The sequence below is a fragment of the Oryx dammah genome, unplaced genomic scaffold, assembly GCF_014754425.2.
Source record: "Oryx dammah isolate SB20612 unplaced genomic scaffold, SCBI_Odam_1.1 HiC_scaffold_9, whole genome shotgun sequence".
Taxonomy (NCBI): domain Eukaryota; kingdom Metazoa; phylum Chordata; class Mammalia; order Artiodactyla; family Bovidae; genus Oryx; species Oryx dammah.
The window spans coordinates 48,662,531-48,687,377 of record NW_024070193.1 but is presented as its reverse complement, the minus strand read 5'-3'; the positions used below and the strand labels follow the sequence as shown (position 1 = coordinate 48,687,377).

The window sequence follows — 24,847 nt, the reverse complement described above, 5'->3', positions numbered from 1 at the left end:
CCTCTGCTGGGGGACCTCTGAACAGCTCCTGGGACGGAGGGACCCCTCCAAGCCTGCGCCTTGTGTCCTCAGGGCTCAGCCGAGGGTGGGTCCACCGGGCGGAGACCAGGGCACTTAGTGTTCAGATGGAGCAGAGGCAGGACCAGCCTAGTGAGAACTGGTCCTGCAGAAGAACCACAGGCAACGAGGTAAGACCGCGCATTTACTGTGTCTGGGACACTCCCCCTCCACAGGGCCTGCCCCCAGGGATCATGTGGGCTGGGTGTGCCTTAGCCGGAGGGGCCTGACTCTGCATCTGTTCAGATCAACTCAGGTGTCTTGACTTGCCATCCCTCCCGTGCTGTGGTGCTGCTGCGGGAGCTGTGCCTCCGCCCTGGGCCGCCGTCAGTTTCCAGGGTATTCAAAGACAGCGGCAGCTCCCATGCCAGTCCCGATGCACATGGACACCACCCCGTAGGCCCTGGGGAAGGAGACACACAGGTGGGGTGGAGGCTCGGCCACTGAGCTCTCGCCAGGAAGGCTGAGCTGGGTGCACTAGGGCCCAGAGGACGCCAGACCTCAGGGCGTGTGGGCCCCAGGTGCACACACAGGGTGATAGATGTCTGCTGCAGGCCAGGATCCCGTCTCCTCAGCTTGGAGCATGTGGGCGTACGTACACCTCCCCCAGATACCCCCCACGGGGTCAGCCTCACCTCTTCCCGCGGCGCTTCAGCTCGTTGAGCAGCGTGATGACCTGTCGAGCCCCCGTGCAGCCCAGCGGGTGGCCCAAGGCCACTGCACCCCCGAGAGGGTTCACCTTCTCAAGGGGGAGTTTCAGCTTCTCCACACAGTACACAGCCTGGGGGGAGGTGGAACATCAGCTGCGGATCCCTCTCTGGTCCCCTTTGCCCCTCGCCCCCTGGCTCCAACTGGGGGCCCTAGGCCACACTGCAAAACAAAGGCTCACCTGACTGGCGAAGGCCTCGTTGATCTCAAAGATGTCCACATCGTCCACCGTCAGCCCTGCAGGCCCAGGGGAAAGACCTGAACTGACCCAGCGGCCCCCTTAGCGGGATCTTCATCTCCCCGGGGACCCTGCCCCATCCATAGGCTGTAGGCTGCCTGCTATGTCTGCCTTTGTTCAAGATGGGTACGTAGAGCCTGGCTGGGGGTCGGGGTGCTGGTCTCCACTCCCCCGACTTCACTCTGCAGCACCCACAGGACCACCCCAGGCTCCTGTCCCCCACCTGCCTCAGGCAGCAACAGCGCAAGAAACAGGAATTGGATCTGAATCTTGGGGGTGAAGGAGCCATCTTACCTGCTTTCTGCAAAGCCACAGGGATGGCGTAGGCAGGGCCAATGCCCATGATGTCAGGCGGAACCCCAACCACTGCATAGGACCTCAGGACCCCAAGGATGGGAAGGCCCAACTCTTCTGCCTTGGACCTCCTGGCCAGCAGGATGGCAGCAGCCCCATCACTCACCTGGCTAGAGTTTCCTGGAGGCAAAGCACAGGGTTAGGGAGGCCTGGGGGCCGTGCTGAGGTGGTCCACACCTTCCCCATCCACCCTTCCTGGTGGCTCCAGCACCCAGAGGAGAACACCCAGCGTGCAGCAGCCCCATCTCACCAGCCGTGGTAGAGCCCCCCTCCTTAAAGGCGGGCTTCAGCTTGGCCAGGCCCTCCATGGTGGTGCCGGGGCGGATGCCCTCGTCCTGGGCCACGGTGACACTTTGCTCTGTGCCCTTGTCGTCACGGACCGTGGTGGTGACAGGCAGGATCTCAGCCTGGAAACAGCCCTGGCTCTGGGCTCTGGCTGCCCTGCCAGCACCGTGGACAGCCAGGCTCAGGCTCACATGGGCTTACTTTCCTTCCTGGGGCCCCTCCCTGACGCCCCCACCCACTGCCCTTTGGGACAGACGTGCAAGCTGAGGCTAAATGCAGGGACATGCTTGCCTCGGGGGAGTATGGAGAGGGCCTGGTGTGGGCCCCTACTACCTGGGCAGTGGGAGCCCAGGCTTCACGAGGTCTTTCTGGTCATCAGCCTTACCAGATCCTCAAAGGGGAAGGTTTGAGCAGGGGGCTCCCCTCTGAGCCCTTCACCCAAGAGGGATTAAGCCAACTGAGGCTGGAGCCCCAGAATATTCGTGCTGGCTTCCGTGGACTTTCCGTCCCCTCCCACCAGCCCAGTCCCCTCCGTCCCCTGTGATCACGTGTTTATAAATGACATAGGGACTCCCCTGTGGTCCAGCTGCTACCACTCCGTGCTCCCACTGCAGGGGGCCCAGGTTCGATCCCTGGTCAGTACATCCCACAACTGAAACCCAGCACAGCCAAATAAACATTTAAAAAATAATAAAAATGACATACACTAAACTACTGGATGAACCCTAGAATTTAAACAGTGCAAAAGCAAAAGGCATTTTAGGGTGATTGTTGCAATCATATGCAAAAGCCCAGTGGCATTCCCAGGGGAAGAAGCCACAGCTTTTACCCGACTCTCTAGTGAGAGTTTGAACCCAAGTGGCTAAAAACCACTGCCTCAGAGAGGTCCACCTGGCTGGAGACCACTGCCTCTACAGCCACACACACCAGGGGGAAAGACACTCAGACTACAATGGGACGTAGGGCTAAGTGCGCAGTGGCACCATCCCTGGTCCACCTCCCCGCCTGGGAGGGAGAGGCTTGGAAACCACTTGCTGCCCAGCAGTAGCCTAGGGCAGCTCCATCTGACACCACTTACGCGCTGAGTTGCTTCAGTCGTGTCTGACCCTGCAAGCACACGGACTGTAGCCTGCAGGGCTCCTCTGTCCATAGAATTCTCGAGGCAAGAATACTGGAGTAGGTTGCCATTTCCTCCTCCAGGGGATCTTCCTGACCCAGGGATCGAACCCGTATCTCTTATGTCTCCTGCACTGGCAGGCAGGCCCCTTACCACTAGCGCCACCTGGGGACCCACTGAGAACAGCCTCAAAAGCTCCCTCTCCAGCCCTTGCAGCTTGTCACCCCAGACAGCACTCACTTTTGCTGGGAAGCCAGTGCAAAGGTGTCCTGCTTCTCCCGCGAAATGCCAAACCGCTCAGCCACATTCTCTGAGGTTATCCTAGAACACAGGGAACACTGAGTCTGTGTGGGGCCCGGGGCTACACACGGGGCGGGGGCAGGGAGACCTGTGTCTCAGTGACACCAGGCGCACAGGCGGAGGCACCGTAGTTGGGCCTCTAAGCGTGCACACAGGAGGGCTTGGGTGGGGCGCCAACTGGCCTGGCCAGCTTCTCCTGTGCCTCAAGGGAAACTGCTTTCCTGAGGACTCCCAGGCCCCCATGGGAGGCCACACCCAGCTTTCTGCTCTGGAGCTGCAGCCTCCACACAGGCCAGTGCCACAGCGGGGCCTCTGGCCAGCCTTCTGGCTTTCCAGGCTTCTCGCAGAGAGCCTTCCCTCGGAGATGGTCCCCAGCTGTGGAGGCAGCCGCATCCCCTCGCACGTGCTGTGGAGCCAGGACTCCCCGCCCACGGCCCGCGGTGGCACTGGCCGCAGTGCTCGGCGGCTCTGCAACGATGGCACCTTCGATGCTGCCCTGTCAGGGCCCAGTGCCCTCACTGGCATGGCCGCTGGGCAAATGCCTCCCGCTTCCTCAACTTTTGAGGCCACGGTTTTGGGGTGCAGCTGCCATCGGGCCTTTGTGAATGAGTCCCTTAGGGTGGGAGTGACAGGCTGGGCCATGCTTGGAAACCCAGGGGCACAGACGCACTGGGGGCCTCAGGAAGTCCCATCCCCAGAAGCCCTGCAGAGCAAGCCAGGCCCGAGGCGGGGGGCCACAAGGGGACCCAAGCTCCTGAAGCCCTGCTCCGGGCCAGGCAGGGAGCTGAGGCCGGTGCTCACCCCATAGGAATCAGGCAGTCTCTGGCCTTCTCATTCTCCGCCAGGCGTGAAGTAACATTTCCAGGGTTCCCTCTGTCAGCCAGGGACATGGACTCCACCCTGAGGAGGAGGAGGTGATTAGCAGGATCCCCACAGACAGCTGGGTGCCAGCAAGTGCTGGTAAATAGCCAGGGAGCCCCGGGCCAGCCAGGCAGAGCTGGGGGTGCAGGGCTGCTGAGCCCCACGTGCCCGGGCAGGGCCTCACTTCCCTAAGACAACCGCGCCTTCAGCCAGCAGCAGTTCCCAAGGAAAGTGGCCTAGCATTGGCCACAGTGGGGAAAACATGTCTAACAAGCCCAGGCCCTGCCCTCAGGGGCCACAGATCCAGAAGAGAGAAGAGACCAATATTCTAAAAGCCGCATGTCAGAGAGCAAGCTGACCTGTGTGGTCAAGGAGGTGCTAGGAGCTGAGGGGAAGGCTGAGATCTCGAGTTAGTGTGGTCACAAAGGGCTTCCAGGAGGTGGCAGAATATAAGGCTTCAGAGGGTGGTAACACATAACTTTGTATGCTTTTCATGCACCCAACACTATTTGAAAAATCCTCCCAAGTATTGAGAGCGCTGTGAGCAATGCCAGGCCCAGAGAAGCTGAGTTAACTTGTCAGTGGGGACCAAGTTTAGGTAGTTGGGCTCCAGAGTCCACTGCCACCTACAATATCCTGAGCCACTCGTCATGAGCAAAGTCTGAGGAACAGTCAACCTGTAACATGGGGGACTGTCCTGGCCCAAACCCTCAAACCCTGTAATTTGGTCTTTCACGTGCTTGGGGACTCAAATTCCCCATCAAACCCATGAAAGCTCCAACCCTCTCCTCAGTCCACACACACACCCCCATCCATCGTCCAGTGAGAGAGCGAGAAGCCCAGGCGCAGCCTGGTAGGTGGCCTTTGCCCGGCCAAAGTCCCTGTGGTGTGGTCTCTGGGTTTATCTACGATTGCTGACACGGGCAGTACAGCCCAAGATGGCCCAGCAGGGCTCCGATGAAGAAATGCTCTGGAGAGGAACTGAGAGGCAGAGGGAGCGGGTCAGGATCCTGGGGCTGCCGGGCCCCCAAGCCTGCCTAAGCCCTGAAGGGGCCTGCGCTCCCAGCACCAGATGCCACCCCAGCCTCCTCTGCCTGGAGTGCCGCCCAGCACTCGTGGGGCTCCGTGGGCACAGCTGTCAGGGACCAAAGCACCACAGATCTGACCGTGTCCCTCAGAGCCCAGGAGGCAATGGAAGTTTCCACCTTGGACAGGGCGAGGGGGCAGAGAGCCTGTCAAATGAACAAACTAGTTCTGGAGCAGGCAGCTGTCCTGGGCTTTTTGGGAACCAAAACTGCTTTTTCCACTCTCAGCAACCATCATGAATCGACAAGGGTTGTCACAGACGGGAACCCAGTGCTGCATTTTCTCAAAATGCTTGCCCACATCTCCAGCCTGACAGATTTCCAAGAAAAGAAAGCTCTTCAAAGCCAGTTTTCTCTGGTGTTGAGAGGTGTGAGCGGTTCCCAAACAGCCAGGGCTGGGGGCTGATTCTAAGCAGAATTTGTAGGAACCCACTCGCAGCCAGCTGCCTGAAAGGGCTGCATGGAGAAGCATGAAATCGTAGCCTCTGAGAATCAGGAGAGGAACATTAGTTTCATTGTAACAAGTTGGTTAATAAGCTCTGGCAGAAAGAAATTCTTACCCACAAGCCATGCCAATGTCATAAGACCCATTTCTGATGCCACCTGCAACAAAAGCATTTTATAAACATCCTTCCCCAGAGTCCATCTGTCTTGGGAACAGGGGAGCCTCTTCCCCACCTGGTCTCTAAGGGGGACTCAGCCCCAGCCTCCGAGATGGAGACCCAGGAGTGCTCAGAAAAGGCTGGGGGGCTGCCCGGGGAGGAGGGGGGGGCGCTCCTCCACGCTTTCTGTGGGTACAGTCCTCTCAGAAATTACTGCTTGCCCCGCAGGCAAGGACGACCCAAATCCATGGAGCCAGGACTAAGGCCAGGTCGTAGTCAGGGGTGCCCACCCAGTCACAACTTACCAGCTATGCTGGCCACCGCCTGGAGCCCCGACGAGCACTGCCTATTGACAGCTAACAAAGGCACAGTCTCCGGGATGCCACTGCAACAGGAAGCGAGAGAGTCAGCCCCACCCCTCTGCCAGCGCTCAGGGAGAGCAAGCCTGGGCTCCTGGCCAGCCTGACTGCCCCTCTGTGGGGGAGTTGGGGGGAGGTCAGACAGAAAGACCAGGGGAACAAACAGGCAGCCCTGCCCGTACTCCAGGCGATTCACACTGGGCAAACCCATCCCTCCAGGCGCTTGCGCCCCAGGCCCTGCAAGCACATGTCCTTCCATCCTGTGATTCTCCTCAACCAAGGCCAAGCGCGGCCCAAAGGCAAGAGAAGGCTGGCTGGGTCTCGTCTTGCCTTTGAAGGTTCAAAAGTGAAACTGTACAACCCTCTCTCTCCTAGAGCCAGGGTCTCCAACCCTCAGAGCATGGGTGAGTACTGGTCCCTGGCCTGTTAGGAATCGGGCACCGCAGGAGGTGGGTGGCAGCTGGTAGCAAGTGACGCTTCATTTGTCCTTACAGCCGCTCCCCATCGCCTGCACTACCGCCTCAGCTCTGCCTCCTGTCAGATCAGCAGCAGCCTTAGATTCTCCTAGGAGCTCAAACCCTTCTGTGAAGTGGGCATGCGAGGGATCCAGGCTGTGCGCTCCTTCTAAGAATCTAATGGCTGATGATCCGAGGTGGAGCGAGGCAGTGAGGCTAGGGTGGGGAGCGGCCGCAAATACACATCTATCATTAGCAGAGAGGCCTGACCACACACAGACCATAACAAGTCAGCTGCAGATCCATATCAGAGCCCTATCAATCGGTGGGTGGCGAGCGGCAGTTAAGCTGCGTCTGGTGGCAGGCTTTAAGTCAGAATCTGATGCTTCAGCCCGCCTGTGGCTTGCCCATTATTTTATTGACCACTTCGGTCTGGGCCTCTTTCCCACACCATGCACCTGTCTCAGTTTCCGTAAGCCCACAAGCTAACCCTAGCCAAAATGAGTAGAAAACAAACATTGCTGGGGAGCTTCTTTAAAAGGTGGGAAGACCCCATGATGAGAGAGCAGAAGATGCTTAAGACGGCCAACAAAAAAGAAAGCTGCCTTTAAAAGAAAATGCCAAGAGTCCTAATTAAATTATGGGTTCATTACAACAAGTGACTCACATTTTCCAAGCCTGCTTTGTAACTATGTGGTGACCAGCTATCCAACAAAGCTAAAAAACCTTCAAAACTGCTTCACCACATGGGGACCAAGCACCCTGCATGAGAAGACAAGCCTTCGGGACTTCGCTGGTGGTACAGCGGGTAGGACTCTGCCTAACAATGCAGGGAGCACACAGGTCTGCTCCCTGGTCCAGGAGTATTCCACATGCCTCAGAGCTACCAAGCCCGAGCGCCACAGGTACTGAAGCCCCTGTGCCTAGAGCCCCTGCTCCACAACAGAGTAGCCCCCGCGTGCCACAACTAGAGAAAGCCTGGGTGCAACAGCGAAGACCCAGTGCAGCCAAAAGGACAGACAGACAGACAGGCCTTTGGCATTTTTACAAAGAAAAAACTCAAACATGAAGAACAGAAGCAACTGCTGAAGGCTACCAGTCACTTCATCAAATGGACCTGTACTGAGAGCATCATTCGTAGTGGCTAACCTCATAGCTAAAGTTAAGAAGCCCTTCTCTATTGGTAAAGAGTTGATCCTGCCTGACATCTGCTGTGAACTTTTAGAGGAGAGGCTGCAGTGTAAATGGTGGCACGTGTTCCTCTTTCAGACAGCACCATAACTAGACAAACTGCTGAGAAGATTAATAGCAGCAGACGTTGTGCTGGGTGCCGTGCTGAGTCGCTCAGTCGTGTCTGCCTCTTTGCAAACCCATGGACTGCAGCCCGCCAGGCTCTGCTGCCCAGGGGATTCTCCAGGCAAGAATACTGGAGTGGGTTGCCATGCCCTCCTCCAGGGGACTCTTTCCAACCCAGGGATCGAACCCAGGTCTCCCACCTTGCAGGTGGATTCTTTACCATCTGAGCCACCAGGAGAGCCCAACAGAGTTGTTAGAGAGGATAAATGACTCACCGTGGTACACAGACCAGGGTGGTAAGTCTATCGAATTTGACAAGGCAACAAACAGTGCCTGTCTGTGCAATCTATTTTTTAGGAGGATGTGTATGAGGATATGTTATGTGCCCTTTTGTTGCCAACCACACTACAGTTGCAGAAAGATTCAAATCTCTGAATGATTACATACCAGGAAAACTGAATTGGTCTTTTTGTGTCATGCATGAATGAAGTAGCTGCCACGACTGGATGGCTTTCTGGTTTCACTACTCAAGTCAAAGAGGTAGCTTCTGAATGTGAGTCTACACACCGCATCATCCATAGGGAAATGCTGGCTATCTGAAAAAGTCACCTGAACTTCACAGTGTTCTGCAGGATGGGGTTATAGTTATCAGCCACATTAAAGTACGTGCCCACAACTCATGTCTGTTCACATAACTCTCTGAGGAGATGGACTCAGAGCAAATATGTCTTATACACAAGATCACTGGCCAGAGTTACAAGAGCCGCTCCAGAAATTTCTTTTAGGAAAAGTCACCACATTTCAGTGATGCAGAATGGATCACAAAACTTGCCTACTTTGAGTGACATACTTAACCTACTCAAGGAATTCAATCTGTCATTTTAGGGTAGAATGACAACTGTGTTCAAGTTGGCAGATAAAGTGGCTGCATTCAAAGCCAAACTGGAGTTATGTGGGCAATGGGTAAACACTGAGATTTTTCAAACGTTAGCAGAGATTTTGAAATAGACTGAGCCAGCGTCTTCTTTCTCCCAGCTGTTGCATGATCACCTACCTCAGCTTTCAATAGAGTCTGAGCATTACTTCCCAACCACAAAAGACCCCAGACCTGGGAAGGAATGGATCCACAACCCGTTTGTGAATGAGCCAGGGAAGTTGACTTTGACTGTGCTAGAAGAGGATCACTGCTTTAGACTGAAAATGACGGTGGCCTTAAGTCACGTTTCAGACAATGTCAAATCTCCACACTTTCTGGGTTCAAATCAAGGCAGAATATCCTGAGATTTCCACAAAAGCACTGAGAAACCTGCTTCCATTTCCAACATCTAATCTTTACGAGGCAGGGTTTTCTGCAGTGACAGCAACCTACGTGAGATGATGGAGTAGACACTTTTTTCCCACCACCCCCAGATGGGACTATCTAGCTGTAAGAAAACAAGCTCAGGGCTCCCACTGATTCCGCACTATGGTGAGTTGTATAATTGTCTCATTATACAACACAGTGTAATACTAATAGAAATAGTGTGTACTGTGAATTTAATGTGCTTGAATGATCCTGAAACCATCCCCCCACCATGCACCAGTTCGTGGAAAAAAGTGGCTTCCACAAATCTGATCCCTGGTGCCGAAAGGATTGGAGACTGCTGCCCTAAAAAACAGAGAAGAGGGCCTGTGGCCAGGACAGAAAGCCAGTGCAAAAGAAACGTCTAAAGTATGACAGAGGGCTAACAGACCCAGGAAAAGATGCTCCACATCGCTAATTATTAGAGAAATGCAAGTCAGAAGTATAATGAGGTGTCACTTCACACCAGTCAGAATGGCCATCGTTTAAAAAGTCTACAAATAACAAATACTACAGAGGGTGTACAGAAAAGGGAACCCTCCTACAATGCTGGTGGGAATGTAAGCTGGTGTAGCTACTACGGAGAACAGTATGGAGGGGCCTCAAAAAGCTGAAAGTAGAGCTGCCATCCGATCCAAGAACCCCGCTCCTTGCTGCATATCCAGACAAAACTCGAATTCAAAAAGACACGTGGATGAGAGGCAAGATAGATCCCCCACATAACCAGGTAGGGAGAAAGAAGGGAAAAGGAAGAGGAGGTGGGATGGAACCTAGACCCCCGAGGGTGGAGCTGAAGGAGAGAAAGTGCCTGCATGTGCGGAAGCCCCTTCACTGGCAGGGAGATCAGCTGGGCAGAAGAGGATCTTTGGAAACTCGGAGAATACAGCAACCGGCAGGCAGGACGGAGAGACCTGCACAGGTGGTCTGGCCCCAGCCCGAGACCCGTGTCCGCTGGTGCACGTGGGCTGGGTTTGCAAAGCAGACCTGGGGAGAGGGCTGCCGCTGGCTGCCGCGAGACAGCCTGAGGTGGCGGGAGTGAGGGGCTCTGCAGCCGAGAATGCTCACAGAGGAAGCCGGGACCACTATACACGCGGAGCCCCGCTGCTGAGTGATGTGCGAAGGGTGGGGCCACCATTGGGCCTTTCTCCCAAGTGGTGACCCTACCTTCCTAGACACCCGGAAGGGCTCCAGCCAGGACAGGCTCTCACGCCCCTCCCTGCCAGAGTGGGCTGATGTGCTCTGGGGCAGACTTGGGAGCAGGGACCAGAGGGTGACCCACATGCAGAGGCGGGGCTGGAACCACGGCTGAGCCTCAGAGGCTGTGCAACTAAGGAAGAAGAGCTGCAATCTCTCCTCCCAGCTGCATGAACAGCAGATTTACACCCCACGATGGGATTACTTAACTTATATGCAGAGTACATCATGTACTAGATGAAGGTTAGATGAAGCTCAAACTGGAATCAAGATTGCCGGGAGAAATAACCTCTGATACACAGACGACACCACCCTTATTGCAGAAAGCGAAGAGGAACTAAAGAACCTCTTGATTAAGGTGAAAGAGGACAGTGAAAAAGCTGGCTTAAAACTCAACATTAAAAAAAATAAGATCATGGCATTCAAACCCATCACTTCATGGCAAATAGATAGGGGAAAAAAATGGAAACAGTGACAGACTTTATTTTCTTGGGCTCCGAAATCACTACAGACAGTGACGGCAGCCATGAAATTAAAAGACACCTGTTGTTCCTTGGAAGAAAGGCTATGGCAAACCTAGACAACATATTAAAAAGCAGAGACATCATTCTGTTGACAAAGATTCGTATAATCAAAGCTATGGTTTTCCCAGTAGTCATGTACAGATGTGAGAACTGGACCATAAAGAAGGCTGGGGGCCAAAGAGTTGATGCCTTTAAACTGTGGTGCTGGAGAAGACTCTTGAGAGAGTCCCTTGGACAACAAGGAGATTAAACCAGTCAGTCCTAAAGGAAATCAACCCTGAATACTTATTAGAAGGGCTGATGCTGAAGATGATGGCCAAAATGAGCAGACTCACTGGAAAAGACCGTGATGCTGGGAAAGAGTGAAGGCGGGAGGAGAAGGGGGCGACAGACGATGAGACGGTTGGACGGCATCACCAACTCAACGGACATGAGTTTGAGCAAGCTCTGGGAGATAGCGGAGGACAGCAAAGCCTGGTATGGTGCAGTCATTGGGTCGCAAAGAGTGGGACACGACTGAGCGACTGAACAACAGTGGGCTTTGTGAAGTCAGTGCCTGCAGAACATCTCCTGCAGCCCAGACAGGTCTAGCTTTCGCAGCTGAGAACTTCGTGGACATGCACACGCTGAGGTGGGGCCAGGGCAGAGTCTGAGCTGCGCCACGGCACCCCAGGGGGTCCAGATCCATAATTACCGGGCTGTGACTTCAGTGGGTGGATGCTGGGGGCCTGGTGAAAACAACACCTGAGAGACGCCAGGGCCAACTGCAGCATCCCCACACGCAGGATGGGGCTGAGAGAGGCGCCGATGGCATCATCTGGGAGCTCGCACACGGGTGAAAGGCGACAACAGAGCACACCCATGGTGAACAGCTCCGGAGTGGAAATACTGGTTTCTCTCTGAGTGGGAGTGCTCCAGCCCCGCCTGCCTCATACCGCATATCACACACCAGTTAAGGAAGTGATCTGAGGGCCTCTATTCCAACACCTAGGGAGCAGACTGCGCCCTGACAGGCCGCTGCAACCACAGAGCAGAGTGCAGGCCCTGATCAATACCCAGCGCAGGCTCTGCTCACTGCATCAGTCACACCCCCTGTCAGAGGGGACAGTGGCCAGCACACACTAAGGAAGAGGTGGCAGACATACTATGAAGAGAGTTCTTGCACCAACAAATATTAAACACACGCAGACTACACAGGATGTTCCCACATAAAAAGAGCCCTCCAAGACAGTCTAGGGGCTGGCCTTAGAAGGAAGAACCCCCAGATCATTTAGCCTTGAAGGCCAGCGGGGCTTGAGTGCAGGAGCTCCACAGGGCTGGGGGAACAGAGACCCCCTCTGTGAGGGCACACAGCCGGTTTCATGCGTACTGGGGCCCGGCTTAAAGCAGCACCTTTACAGGAACCTGGGCGAGGCCCACCTAGTGGTCTTAGAGGGTCTCCTGGGCAGGCAAAGGGCAGCTGCAGCTTACCAGCTGAGGTTCAGGACAAGCACAAGGACAGTGGCGCCTCCAAGGAATATGATTGAGGTGAGCTCTCCTGGACGCCCCCATTTCGGCACCAAGACCAGGGCCCACCCAACAACCTGCAGGCTCCAGTGCTGGAAAGCCTCAGGCCAAACAACCAACTCTATAGGAACAAAGCCCCACCCACCAATAAGAAGACAGGCTGCCTGGGCTTCCCAGGGGGTCCAGTGATTGGGAATCCGCCTGCCAATGCAGGGCACACGGGTTCCCATCCCTGGTCTGGGAAGATCCCACATGCTGCGGAGCAACTAAAGCTGTGTGCCACAACTACTGAAGCCCACAGCCTGAGCCCGTGCTCCACAGCAAGAGACGCCTGCGCGCTGCAGCTGGAGAGCAGCCCCCACTCGCAGCAAACAGAGAAAGCAGCAATGAAGACTCAGCACCGGACACAGTAAAAAATAAAAAAGCAACAAATAACATACAAGGAATCCCCATAAGGTTATCAACTGATTCAAGGTTATCTCAGCAGCAACAATGCAGATCAGAGGAGAGTGAGTGGCTCAATATATTTAAAGTGATGAAAAGGAAAAACCGACAACCAAGAATACCCAGCAAAGTTTTCATTCAGATTCAACAGAGAAATCAAAAGCTTTACAGACAAGCAAAAGCTAAGAGAACTCAGCACCACAAAACCAACTAATTCCCTAATAAGAAAATTTAAAAAATGGGAAAGCTCTCCAATAAAAGCAAACAAAGTAACAGGAAATCATCCACACACAAACAGCATGGCAAAACCAGCAACCATGACGGTCCAGTGGCTGGAGAGCCGCCTCGCAGCGCAGGGGACGTGAGCTCGCTCTGTGGCGCCGGAACTAAGATCCACATGCCATGGAGTGACTGGGCCCACGCAGCCCAGCTATGGAGCCTGAGCACCACAGCAAAAAACCCCACATGCCACAGCTAGGACCGACACTGCCAAATAAACAAAACAAATTTTTAAAAAATCAGCACTCATGAGAAGAAGAGAGTACAACCAAAGGAAATGGGAACCACATTTGAAATTAAGAACCAGCAACTTAACCTTGTCCATATATAGATCGCTGTATCGAAACCTCATGGGAACTGCAAACCAAAACTACGATAGATTCACACACGGAAAAAGCAACCCAAACACAACACTAAAGACAGTCATCAAACCACCGGAGAAGAGAACGGAAGAAAGGAAGACCAACAAAAACAAATCCAAAACCATTACAGAAATGGCAATAAGGTGGGGGCGCAGAACTTCCCTGGTCGTCCAGGGGCTGAGAATTCACCTTCCAGTGCAGGGGATGTGGGGGTGATCCCTGGTCAGGGAACTAAGATCCCACAGGGCAACTAAGCCCATGAACCACAACTAGAGAGAAGCCCTCGAGTCACAATGAAGAGTCCACGTGCCAAGACGAAGACCTGATGTAGCCAAAAATAAATAAAAATATTTAAAAACAGAAAACGGCAATAGGAACACACATGGATAACTACCTCAAATGTAAAGATTTAAATGCGGCAACCAAAAGACACAGACTGGCTGAATGGATACAAAAACAAGACCCATATACACGCTATCTATAAGAGACCCATTTCAGACCTAGGGACACATACAGCCTCCAAGTGAGGGAGTGGAAAAAGATAGTCCATGCAAACGGAAATCAAAAGAAAGCTGGAGTAGCAATACTCATATCAGATAAACTAGACTTTTAAGAAAAGACTGTTACAAGAGACAAGGAAAGACAGTATGTAACAATTGAGCGATCAATCCAAGAAGAAGACATAACAATGTAAATATATACGCACCCAACATAGGAGGACTTCAACGTTTAAAGCAAATGCTAACAGCCATAAAAGTGAAAACTGGGCGTGAAAACTGGGCGTGAAAACATGCTCACCTCGGTCACGGCCCCCGTGGGAGGCGGGAGGGGCCTGCCAGGGGCTGGGCAGCCTCAGCCTGACCCGACCCTGTGGACAGTCCATCACCAGACTGCACACTCGCACAGAGCTTAGCACCTCTCACAGGAGGACAGATCCTCCCTGTGATTCCTGAGGGTCCTCTTGACCCTGCTTGTGAGAGGCACCATGGTATAGGCATGGTACCTGTCTCAGGTTCGAACCTCACCTCCATCAGTGCCACTACTGTGAAGCCCTGGCCAAGTCGCTTAACCTCTCTGAGCCTCATCTGCAGGCTTTCAAGAAACAGTAACTGCTCTGGTAGGTCAAGTCAGCCAAAGCACTTCCACCCTCACCCTCCTCCCCACATGGCCCACTCCAAAGCCAGACAGGATATGGAGGGTACCCTGCCACTCTCAACCCTCAGGACATCACGGCCAGTTTCTCCATTTTGTAGCCATGCAGCTGAGGCCCAGAGAGGCAAAGAGACTTGCTGCAAGTCACACAGCCAGTGAACGTGGGATGGAATCAGGACTGACCCCAGACTGGGCAACAATTCTCACAGGAAGCCACGAACAGTTCTTCCACAGAGATTGGTGACACCGCAAGAACAGAATTATACGTGCAAATCAGAGAGCACTGGGACAGGATGACCAAGGCTGATACAATTCACAGCTGGAGATTCCACAACACTGGTTCCAGCCAGGAGTCTCCTGGCGTACGACTGCTAAATACTGGCTTCAAACAAACCAATGGGAGCCACAGACGAGACACTGCGATAAGACAAGATCACCTTGCTCCAGTTGTGGAATGTGGGTTCAGTGACACTGCACACTCAAAGGCCTTTTTTAATGAAATGTCCTGACGCACACAGAAGTAGGGAGAATGCTATAATGAACTCCCACACGCGATTCACCCAGCTTCCTCTATTGTCTACACTGGTCCACAGTGCTTCCTTTCTCCCCCTCCCACATCTTTCCCAAGGCTGGAGTGCTTAAAGCAAATCCCAGACGCAATGTCCTCTCACTAGCAACCCGTTCAACCTGCCAAGCCAATGAATGACATTGTTTTTACATAACTGGCATGCCAATGTCACACCTAACAAAAAATAACAATAACCCTTAAACAATCTAATATTTAGTCCATGTTCAAGTTTCTCAGATTGTGTCAAAGATGTCTGTTTGCAATTAGAAGAGTGTTCACAAAATTTATTTTGCTCCAAATTCTACAACTATGGTGTGAAGGGCTGTAGGAGGCACAGAGATAGGAAATGCATCAATGCCACCTCTGAAAAGCTCCAGCTGTGTGCTGGACACAACTAGCTCACAGTAGGCCCTCAAGATGAGGCCAGGTTCCCTCTTAACCTCTGTACCCAGTCCAGCAGCCCTGAGGAGGGTGGGCCCTACCTGTGCACCATGGAATATTACTGAGCAATGAAAAGGAACACGCTGCTGATGCAACAATCTGAATGAAATCTACAAAGAATTATGCTGAGTGAAAAAAGCCAATTCCAAAAGGTTACAATTGTTGTGGTTCCCTTTATATACCTTTCTTGAAATAAAATTACAGAAATAGAGAAGAGATGAGTGATTGCCAGGGATCAGGGAGCGGAGGAGTGAGAAGGAAAGTGGCTGTGACTATAAAATGGTCCTTGTGGTAGTGGAAATGTTCTGTAATTTGATGGTATCATTGTCAATATCATGGTTGGGAAATTGTACAATAGTTTTTCAAGATGTTCCCACTGGGTGAAACTAGGGAAAAAGTACATGAGGGTCTCTGTATTCTTTCTTAAAACTGCATATGATTATCTCAAATATACTATCTCAAAATAAAAAGTTTAAGAAAAAAAGGGGAGAAATTGAGAGTAATACTATAATAGTAGGGGACTTTAACACCTACTTACACTAATGGGACAGATGACCCCGATAGAAAATCAGTAAGGAAACATAAGCTTTAAATGATACATTAAACCAGATGGACTTAATTGATATTTATAGAGCATTCCATCCAAAAACAGCAGAATACACTTTATTCCCAAGTGCACATGGAACATTCTCTAGGACAGATCACATCTGGGGCCACGAATCAAACCGTGGTAAATTTAATAAAACTGAAATCATATCAAGCATCTTTTCCAGCCACAATTCTATGATATTAGAAATCAATTACAGGGAAAAACTGAAAAACACGAACACATGGAGACTAAGCAACATGTTACTAAACAACCAACAGATAACTAAAGAGATCAAGGAGGAAATTTTTAAAATACCTAGAAACAAATGACCATCAAAACACAGCAATCCAAAACCTATGCAATGCAGCAAAAGCACTTAAAAGAGGGAAGTTTACAGTGATAGTCTTATCTCAGAAAACAAGAAAAATCTCAATTAAACAACCTAACTTTATGCCTAAAGCACCTAGAGAAAGAAAAGCACATAAAACACAAACTTAGTGGAAGGAAAGAAATCATAAACCTCAGAGGAGAAACAGAGATGAAGAAAACAATACAAAAGGTCAATAGGAGTGGCAGCTGGTTCTTTAAAGATACACAAAATCGACAAAACTGATAAATCTTTAGCTAGACTCAGCAGAAAAAAAGGGAGTGGGCTCAAATCAATGAAGTTAGAAATGAAAAAAGTTACAACTGATGTCAAAGAAATACAAAAGATCATAAGAGACTACTACAAGCAATTATACACCAATAAAATGGACAACCTAGAAGAAACGGACAAATTCTTAGAAAAGGTACTACCTTCCAGCTGAACCAGGGAGAAATGAGAAATACAAACAGACCAATTACAAGCACGGAAATTGAAACTGTGATTAAAAAACTTCCAACAAACAGAAGTGAATTCTTCACAGGTGAATTCTATCAAACATTAAGAGCTAGCACCTATCCTTCTGAAACTCTTGCAAAAAATTACAGAGGAAGGAACACTCCCACGTTTATTCTATGAGACCACCATCACCCTGATACTAAAACCAGACAAATACCAACAAAAAAAAGAAAATTACAGGAATTCCCTGGTGGTCCAGTGGTTAAAAATCAATCCACCTGCCAATGCAGGGGTCACGGGCTCGATCCCTGGTTCGGGAAGATTCTGCATGCAGTGGGGCAGTTAAGCCCGTGGGCCACACCTGCTGAGCCCTCTCTCTGGAATCTGCAAGTCTCAACTACCCAAGCCACCACAGTGAGAGGCTCACGATGAAGAGCAGCTCCTGCTCACTACAACCACGGAAAATCCTGCACGCAGCAATGAAGGCACAGCACAGCCCAAACTAACATTCTTTAAAAATGTATGATTTATCTTTAAATGTTTTACTTAGTTTATTTCTGGCTGTGCTGGGTCTTTGTTGCTGTGCAGGGGCTTTTTCTGGTTGCAGCACACCGGCTCCTCATTGCCACGGCTTCTCCTGTTGCAGAGCACTGGCTCTAGACACCGGCTCAGTACTTGCAGCGTTCGGGCTTAGTTCCTCCGCAGCATATGGAATCCTCCCGAATTAGGGATTGAACCTGTGTCCCCTACCTTGGTGGCAGATTCTTAACCACTGGACCAGCAGGGAAGTCCAATAATAAATAAATTTTTTTAAAAAAGAATAAACTGGAGAGAGAGAATATTTAAAGAAAAAAGGAAAGAAAATTACAAGCCAACATCACTGATGAACACAGACACAAAAATTCTCAGCAAAATACTAGCAAACCGAATCCACCAACATACTAAAAGGATCATAAATCCACGATCAAATGGAATTTATCCCAGGGATGTAAGGGATTCTTCAATATATGCAAATCAATCAATGTGATACACCACATTAACAATCTAAAGAATAAAAACCATTATGATCATCTTGATAGATCCAAAAGAAGCTTTTGAGAAAATTCAACACCCATTTATGATAAAAACTATCCCAAAAGTAGGCTTGGGGGAACCTACTTCAACATAATAAAGGCCTTATATAACAAACCCACAGCTAACACCATTCTCAACAGTGAAAAACTGAATGAATTTTCTCTAAGATCAGGAACAAAATAAGTAGCTCACTCTTGCCACTTTTATTCAACATAGTTTTGGAAGTTCTAGCCACGTAATCACAGAAGAAAAAGAAATAAAAAGAATCCAAGTTGGAAAAGAAGAAGTAAAACTATCACTGTTTGCAGATGACTTGATACTATACACAGAAAATCCTGAATACTCTACCGGAAAACTACTAGAGCTCATCAATGAATCAGTAATTACACAGTATACATAATTAATACACAGAAATCTCTTGCATTCCTATACACTAACAATAAAAAATCAGGAAGAGAAATTAAGGAAATAATCCCATATACCATCACATCAAAAAGAATAAAATACCTAGGATTAAACTTACCTAAGAAGGCAAAGGAGAAGGCAGTGGCACCCCATTCCAGTACTCTTGCCTGGAAAATCCCATGGATGGAAGAGCCTGGTAGGCTGCAGTCCATGGGGTCGCCAAGAGTCGGACACAACTGAGTGACTTCACTTTTACTTTTCACTTTCATGCATTGGAGAAGGAAATGGCAACCCACTCTGGTGTTCTTGCCTAGAGAATCCCAGGGACGGGGGAGCCTGGTGGGCTGCTGTCTATGGGGTCGCACAGAGTTGGACACGACTGAAGTGACTTAGCAGCAGCAGCAAGAAGGCAAAAGACCTATACTGTACTTAGAAAACTGTGAGATGCTGATGAAAGAAATTAAGGATAACACAGACAGAAGAGACATATACTCTGTTTTTGGATTAGAAGACTCAATATTATCAAAATGGCTATACTACCCAAAGCAATCTACATATTCAATGCAATCTCTGTCAAATTACCAATGGCATTTTTCACAAATTAGGAAAAAAAAAGTTTACAATTTGTATGAAAATACAAAAGATCCTGAATAGCCAAAGCAATCTTGAGGAAGAAAAACAAACCTGGACCCAGTGCAGGGGTCCTAGGTGCGATTCCTGGTTGGGGAACTAGACTCCACCTGCCATGACTGAGAGTTCACATGGGGCAACTGAAGATCCCACATGCCACAACTAAGACCCAGTGCAGCCAAACAAATACATAAATGTGCAGTGCATCACCAGCCACAAAATGATTTTTTTTTTTAAATAGAAAAATGGAGCTGGGGGAATCAGGCTCCCTGACTTCAGACTAAACTACAAAACTATAATAATCAAAACAGTTTTGGTACTGGCACAAAAACAGAAATACAAATCAATGGCACAGGATAGAAAAAACCCAGAGATAAACCCACGCACCTATGGTCACCTCATCTATGACAAAGGAGGCAAGGATACACAATGGAGAAAACACAGACTCTTCAATACATGGTTCTTGGAAAACTGAACAGCTCCATGTATTAATAAAAAAATGAAATTAGAATGCTCTTTAACACCATACACAAAAATAAATACAAATGGATTAAAGACTTAATTGTAAGGCCAGAGCTACAGAACTCTTAGAGGAAAACATAGCCAGAACACTCTCTGACATAGATCGCAGCAGTATCTTTCTTTGATTCACTTCCCAGAGTAGTAAAAATAGAAAAAAAAGAGAGAGAGACCAAATTAAACTTAAAAAGCTTTTGCACAGCAAAGGAAACCATAAACAAAATGAAAGACAACCCACAGAATGGCTGAAAATATTTGCAAAGTGACCAATAAGAAATTTATCTTCAAAATACATAAACAGCTCCATGCAGTTCAATATAAAAAACAAAACAACCCAATCAAAAAACAGGCAGAAGATCTAAATAAACATTTCTCCAGAGAAGACATACAGATGGCCAAGAGGCATATGAAAGGCTGCTCAACCTCACTACTTATTATAGAGTAATGTCAATCAAAACTACAATGAGGTATCATTTCACACTAGTCACAATGGCCACCATCAAAAAGTCTACAAACAATAAATGCTGGAGAGGGCATGGAGCAAAGCACACCCTCCTATGCTGCTGATGGGAATGTAAACTGGTGCAACCACTATGGAAAATAGTATAGTGGTTTCTTAAAAACTAAATATAAAGCTAACAATGATCTGGCAATCCCACTTCTGGGCATATATTTGGAGAAAGCCATAACTCAAAAAGATACATGTATCCAATGTTGACTGCAGCCCTATTTACACTTAGCCAAGACATGGAGGCTACCAAAATGTCCATCATCAGAGGAGTGAGTGAAGAGGTGGTACATATATACGATGGAATACTATTCAGCCACAAAAAAGAACAAAATAATCCCATTTGCAGCAGCATGGACAGACCTAGAGATGATCATACGATTTAAGTCAGAGAAAGACAAATATATGCTATCACTTGTATGCGGGACCTAAAACAATGATACAAATGAACCTATTTACAAAACAGAAATGTACTTAGAAAACAGATTTATGGCTACCAAAGGGGAAAGGTGGGCGGAGGGATAAATTAGGGGCTTGGGATTAACATATACACACTACTATATATAAAACAGATACATCATCAAAGACCTACTATATAGCACAGGGAACTTGACTCAATAATCTGTAATAACCTATATGGGAAAAGAATGAATATATTTACATGTATAACTGAATAACTTTGCTGTACACCTGAAATGAGCACAACATTGTAAATCAACTGTACTCCAATATAAAATACAAATTGTAAATTTAAGAGTCTACAAATAACAAATCCTGGCTAGGGCGTGCAGAAAAGAGGACCCTCCTACATTGTTCATGGGAATGTAAATTGGTGCAGCCACTAGGGAAAACAGTATGGAGGGGACTCAAAAAGCTAAAATTAGCCTTGCCATGTGACTGAGTGATCCGACTCCTGGGCCAATATCCATTCAAAACTATAATTCAAAAATATAAATCCCAGTGTTCACTGCAGCACCATTTACAATAGCCAAGACAGGGGAGCAATGCAAATGTCCATCAACAGAGGAGTAGATAAAGAAAATGTGATAGGTGTATGCAATGGAATATTACTCAGTCATCAAAGGAATGAAATAATGCCATATGCAGCAACACGGATGGGCCTAAATAGAGACTGTCACACTGAGTGAAGTCAGCCAGACAAAGAAGGCCAAATATATGATATCGCTTACATGCGGAATCTAAAATATGACACAAATGAGCTTATCTTCAAAACAGAAATGGACTCGCAGAAAACAGACTTGTGATGGGGGCAGTGATTAGGGGAAGGATGGCATGGGAGTTCAGGGCTGACAGATCCAAACTATTATATAAAAATGGATCAACAACAAGGTCCTACTGTGTAGCACAGGGAACTATAGTCACTATCCTGTGATGAACCATAATGGAGAAGGGTATTTTTTTTAAAAAGAATGTATATAAATATATGTGTAACTGAATCATTTCGCTATACAGTAGAAATACAACATTGTAAATCAACTATGCTTCAATTAAAAAAAAAATGTCTAAAATATGAGGTCAGAAACCATCCCTACTCTCAGCCTTTATGTTCCCACCATTCTCTGTGGAAAGCCTGTTCCCAGCGGGACAAAGAGCCCTGACAGGTACTGGGTATTCTAACAGCCTGCCTTTGGGGGGGTTCCCCCAGGCTTTCACACGGGTTTCAGCCCTAGAAGCTGGTGGGGCCACCTCTGCCAATATAACATGAGCTGGCCATGGGCACAAAGTCCTGCACAAATCCCGAGACATACGGACTCAACCTCGGGTTGAGACCTGCTGATTCTAGCACGTAACCCGAGTTGGGAACCTCTGGACTAGAGGCCAGACCAGGTTTTGCTGAGACCTTCTTGGGTGAAGAACGTCCCAGGCACCTGTGGCCTGCTTCCCCTTCCTGTCAGGGCCCCTAACACCCTCCTACTTAGTCACTGCCCCTTCACCCAAGCCACCCAGTGATCAGTAAACACTGACTCAGTGTGAGGGATGCTGACACGCAGGGAACTACAACGCCCGAGAGGACGCCCAGCCACACGCAGAAAGTGAATTAACTAGCCACATCTACAGCAACAGAGCAAGACAGCAAAGCACATCAAAAGGAAGCACGTAGCCAGCGACTGGAAAAGAAGGGGCCCTCTCGCTAAGCCTTGGGTGCTCAGCGAAGTCTGGTGAAAGTGGTGGCACTGTTTGGGCAGAGTTTAACTAGCGAGGAGAAGGGCGGCAGGAACAGTAGACTGACCAGCTTAGGGAAAGCAGCAGCAGCAGGTAGATAAGACTGGAAGGCAAATCTGGAGCCAGACCGAGGAATCTTTTGAACTCTAGGCTAAGCAGTCTGAATGTCTCCTAGTCTCCACATCTTTTCTCATTTTCCTGTGCCTTCACTAGTTCATGTTCCTATTATTGCTTCTCCATGCAACTGGGATTATAGAGCTAAGTGGTTCTTAAATCTATACATGAAAATAATTTAAAGCTCCTCCCCCGTCTTAGGACAAGAGGTAAAGGGCAATTCACCAGGGTACCTTCTGGGCGACCCCTGGATTCTGGCCCATTCCCAAGTCTCTGTGGATGAGCTCTGCTTTGGAGGTGCCAGCTTACCCAACTAGCATTTAAAAAGCTCTCTTCAATGTGCCTGCCTGGATATTTAGAGGTAAATATTTACAGAGTTCATACTTAAAAAAGCCAAAGCAACAAGCTGACTTAGGCTTAAGAAAGATTGGGCCACAGCAGACTTTGTGCTCAGGCCCAAAGGCTGTTTGTCCTGGTTCCGCACCAGTAACACAGTCTCCTGTCAAAGTAGGGGAAAGGTAGCATCCAGAAAAACCAGGGCTGTTTGTCCTGGTTCCGCACCAGTAACACACTCTCCTATCAAAGTAGGGGAAAGGTAGCATCCAAAAAAAGCATCCGAGCACCCTGGCTGTGTCGGGGTCTGGAGTCCACCAGACCCTGATCTTCTCCCACCAGCAGGCTGAGTTCTCTGGGGCCGGAGCCCAAGCAAGAGACTGAATAGCCAGCCCAGAGCAAGAACTAGAAAAGTTTACCTCAGAAACTGGGCGATTCGGGCCATCATCGCTCCGGCCCCAGGCTGAAGCACATTTCCTGTGGAGAGCAAACCTCCAGTCAGTGCCAGGCGGTGCTCTGGGCACTAAGGTACGGCTGTGATGACCAGACAGGGGGCGTTCCAAATCCTCCTTCAGAACCACTGGAATGTCAAGGTCTGGAGCAGAGTGAGCCAGCTACACAGCAGCGTGTGCTGGTCAGACACTAGATCCAGTCCCTGAGAGGCCCATGATCCCCTGCCCATGCACCCTGCTTTTCCAAATCAGCACACTCTGGGCAGGTCGCCTGCCTTTAAAGGTAACACAGAAAGAAGAATGTAGTGCAAAGCTTTAAGTCTGAGGAGGCAGTCCTGTCAGTTAGCAAAATGTTTCTGAAAATGCACACCTCCTTGATTGTCCTCCACCTACTCACACTCCAGGGGTTGAACAGTGATCCCCCACCTAGGGGTGGCACCTCTGTGATGAGACTCTTACTATATAATGTTAGGTTCCGGGCTAAGGTGGCAAGCAGAGGTGGGGGAAGAAGATTAGACTAAAGGTCAAGAGGTCCTAGATTCAGGTCCAAGCTCTGCTGCAAATCCCCCGGGCAGTTTCTCCATTATTAACTGCAAAGCTGGACTCTGATGGTTTTTCGATGCTCCCTCTGTTATACCCTGGCATAGACAGGACATCAGGATGGGTAGAGAAACCCAGAGTCCTGTCCCTTAGGGTGTTCTCAAACCCTGGCACCAAGACTCTGGCGTGGAAAAGTTTGTCCCTTGCGATTCCTACTTCCTATCACACTTAATATGAAGAATGTGCTTGGAGCCGGCACAGAAAGTGCCTGGACGCGGGGGTAGGAGGGGTGGTGGAGTCTATAGCCCTAAAAAGACGATTACACTTATCTGCGTGCAGTCTGTCGCCATTCCCCTCACTGAAGACGCCTGGAAAGCGCCTGAATGGAGGGAGGTGTTTGAGGAGCGCTTTGACGGGATGGGAAGGCGAGGATCGAGCGCAGAGCCAGGGTGGTCCACTCACCCACGCAGATATCTCCCAGCTGGGCCGGGCTCAGCTTGACGTCCTGGAGAACCGCGGTCATGACGGCGGAGAGAAGCTCGTCGGGGGTGGTGTCCTACAGCCGAAAGAGCGACCGCTAGGATCCCGAGTCCGTATCCCAGCTCCCAAAGCCTCGCCCTCCCCCAAAGGGGCAGAGCGGTCACAGATCGGGCGCAAAGCCACCACCGACGCCGAAGGGAAACGAACGGAGGAGCCAGACCCCAGCCCACCCCGGGCCTCCATCTCACACCTGGCTCTCGAGCCCAGGTGCCTCACCTTGAAGCCGCCGCGGCCCGACCGGCCAATGGCAGTGCGCCGCCCGTGCACCACCACGACATCCTCTGCGGACGCCCGCCGCGCGCCGCTCCAACACGGGGCGGCCTGCGGCTCCGGGTGCGAAGCGGGCCGGCCCTTCAGGTGACCCAGCACCACCTGCAGCCTCCGCATTGCGCAGCTCGGCCGGGTAAACCCTCAACCAGCCAGGAGGAGCGGGCAGCAACCAACAGACCGTGGCCCACGCAGGCGCGGAACCTTACCTCTGACCCACGGAAATCTAAGTCCCACCCACAGTCCTACTGGTCTGACTGGCCTTTCCCTCTAAAAGTCCCGCCCACTTCCCCGCCTCAGCCAAGCTCTGGTTGGCGAGCCTGCCTGAGGTCCCGCCCCA

General features: G+C 50.1%; 1 protein-coding gene across 2 annotated transcripts; it reads right to left on the bottom strand.

Moving 5' to 3' along the window:
* Positions 1–185: 185 nt before the first annotated feature.
* ACAA1 (acetyl-CoA acyltransferase 1) lies at positions 186–24,758 on the bottom strand. Of its 2 annotated transcripts, XM_040246220.1 has the most exons (12): positions 24,457–24,754; positions 24,163–24,256; positions 23,128–23,185; positions 5,913–5,992; positions 5,566–5,608; positions 3,861–3,959; positions 3,000–3,080; positions 1,608–1,798; positions 1,298–1,477; positions 947–1,002; positions 693–838; positions 186–460 (listed from the first exon to the last, which is right to left on the bottom strand). In XM_040246220.1, the coding sequence occupies exons 1-12, from the start codon at positions 24,625–24,627 to the stop codon at positions 385–387; spliced, it is 1,275 nt and encodes a 424-aa protein (XP_040102154.1). In that variant the 5' UTR covers positions 24,628–24,754; the 3' UTR covers positions 186–384. The 2 variants fall into 2 exon arrangements, 1 of the variants encoding a protein (XP_040102154.1); XR_005722031.1 differs by having other exon boundaries at positions 947–1,477; positions 24,457–24,758.
* Between the last annotated feature and the right edge of the window lie 89 nt (positions 24,759–24,847).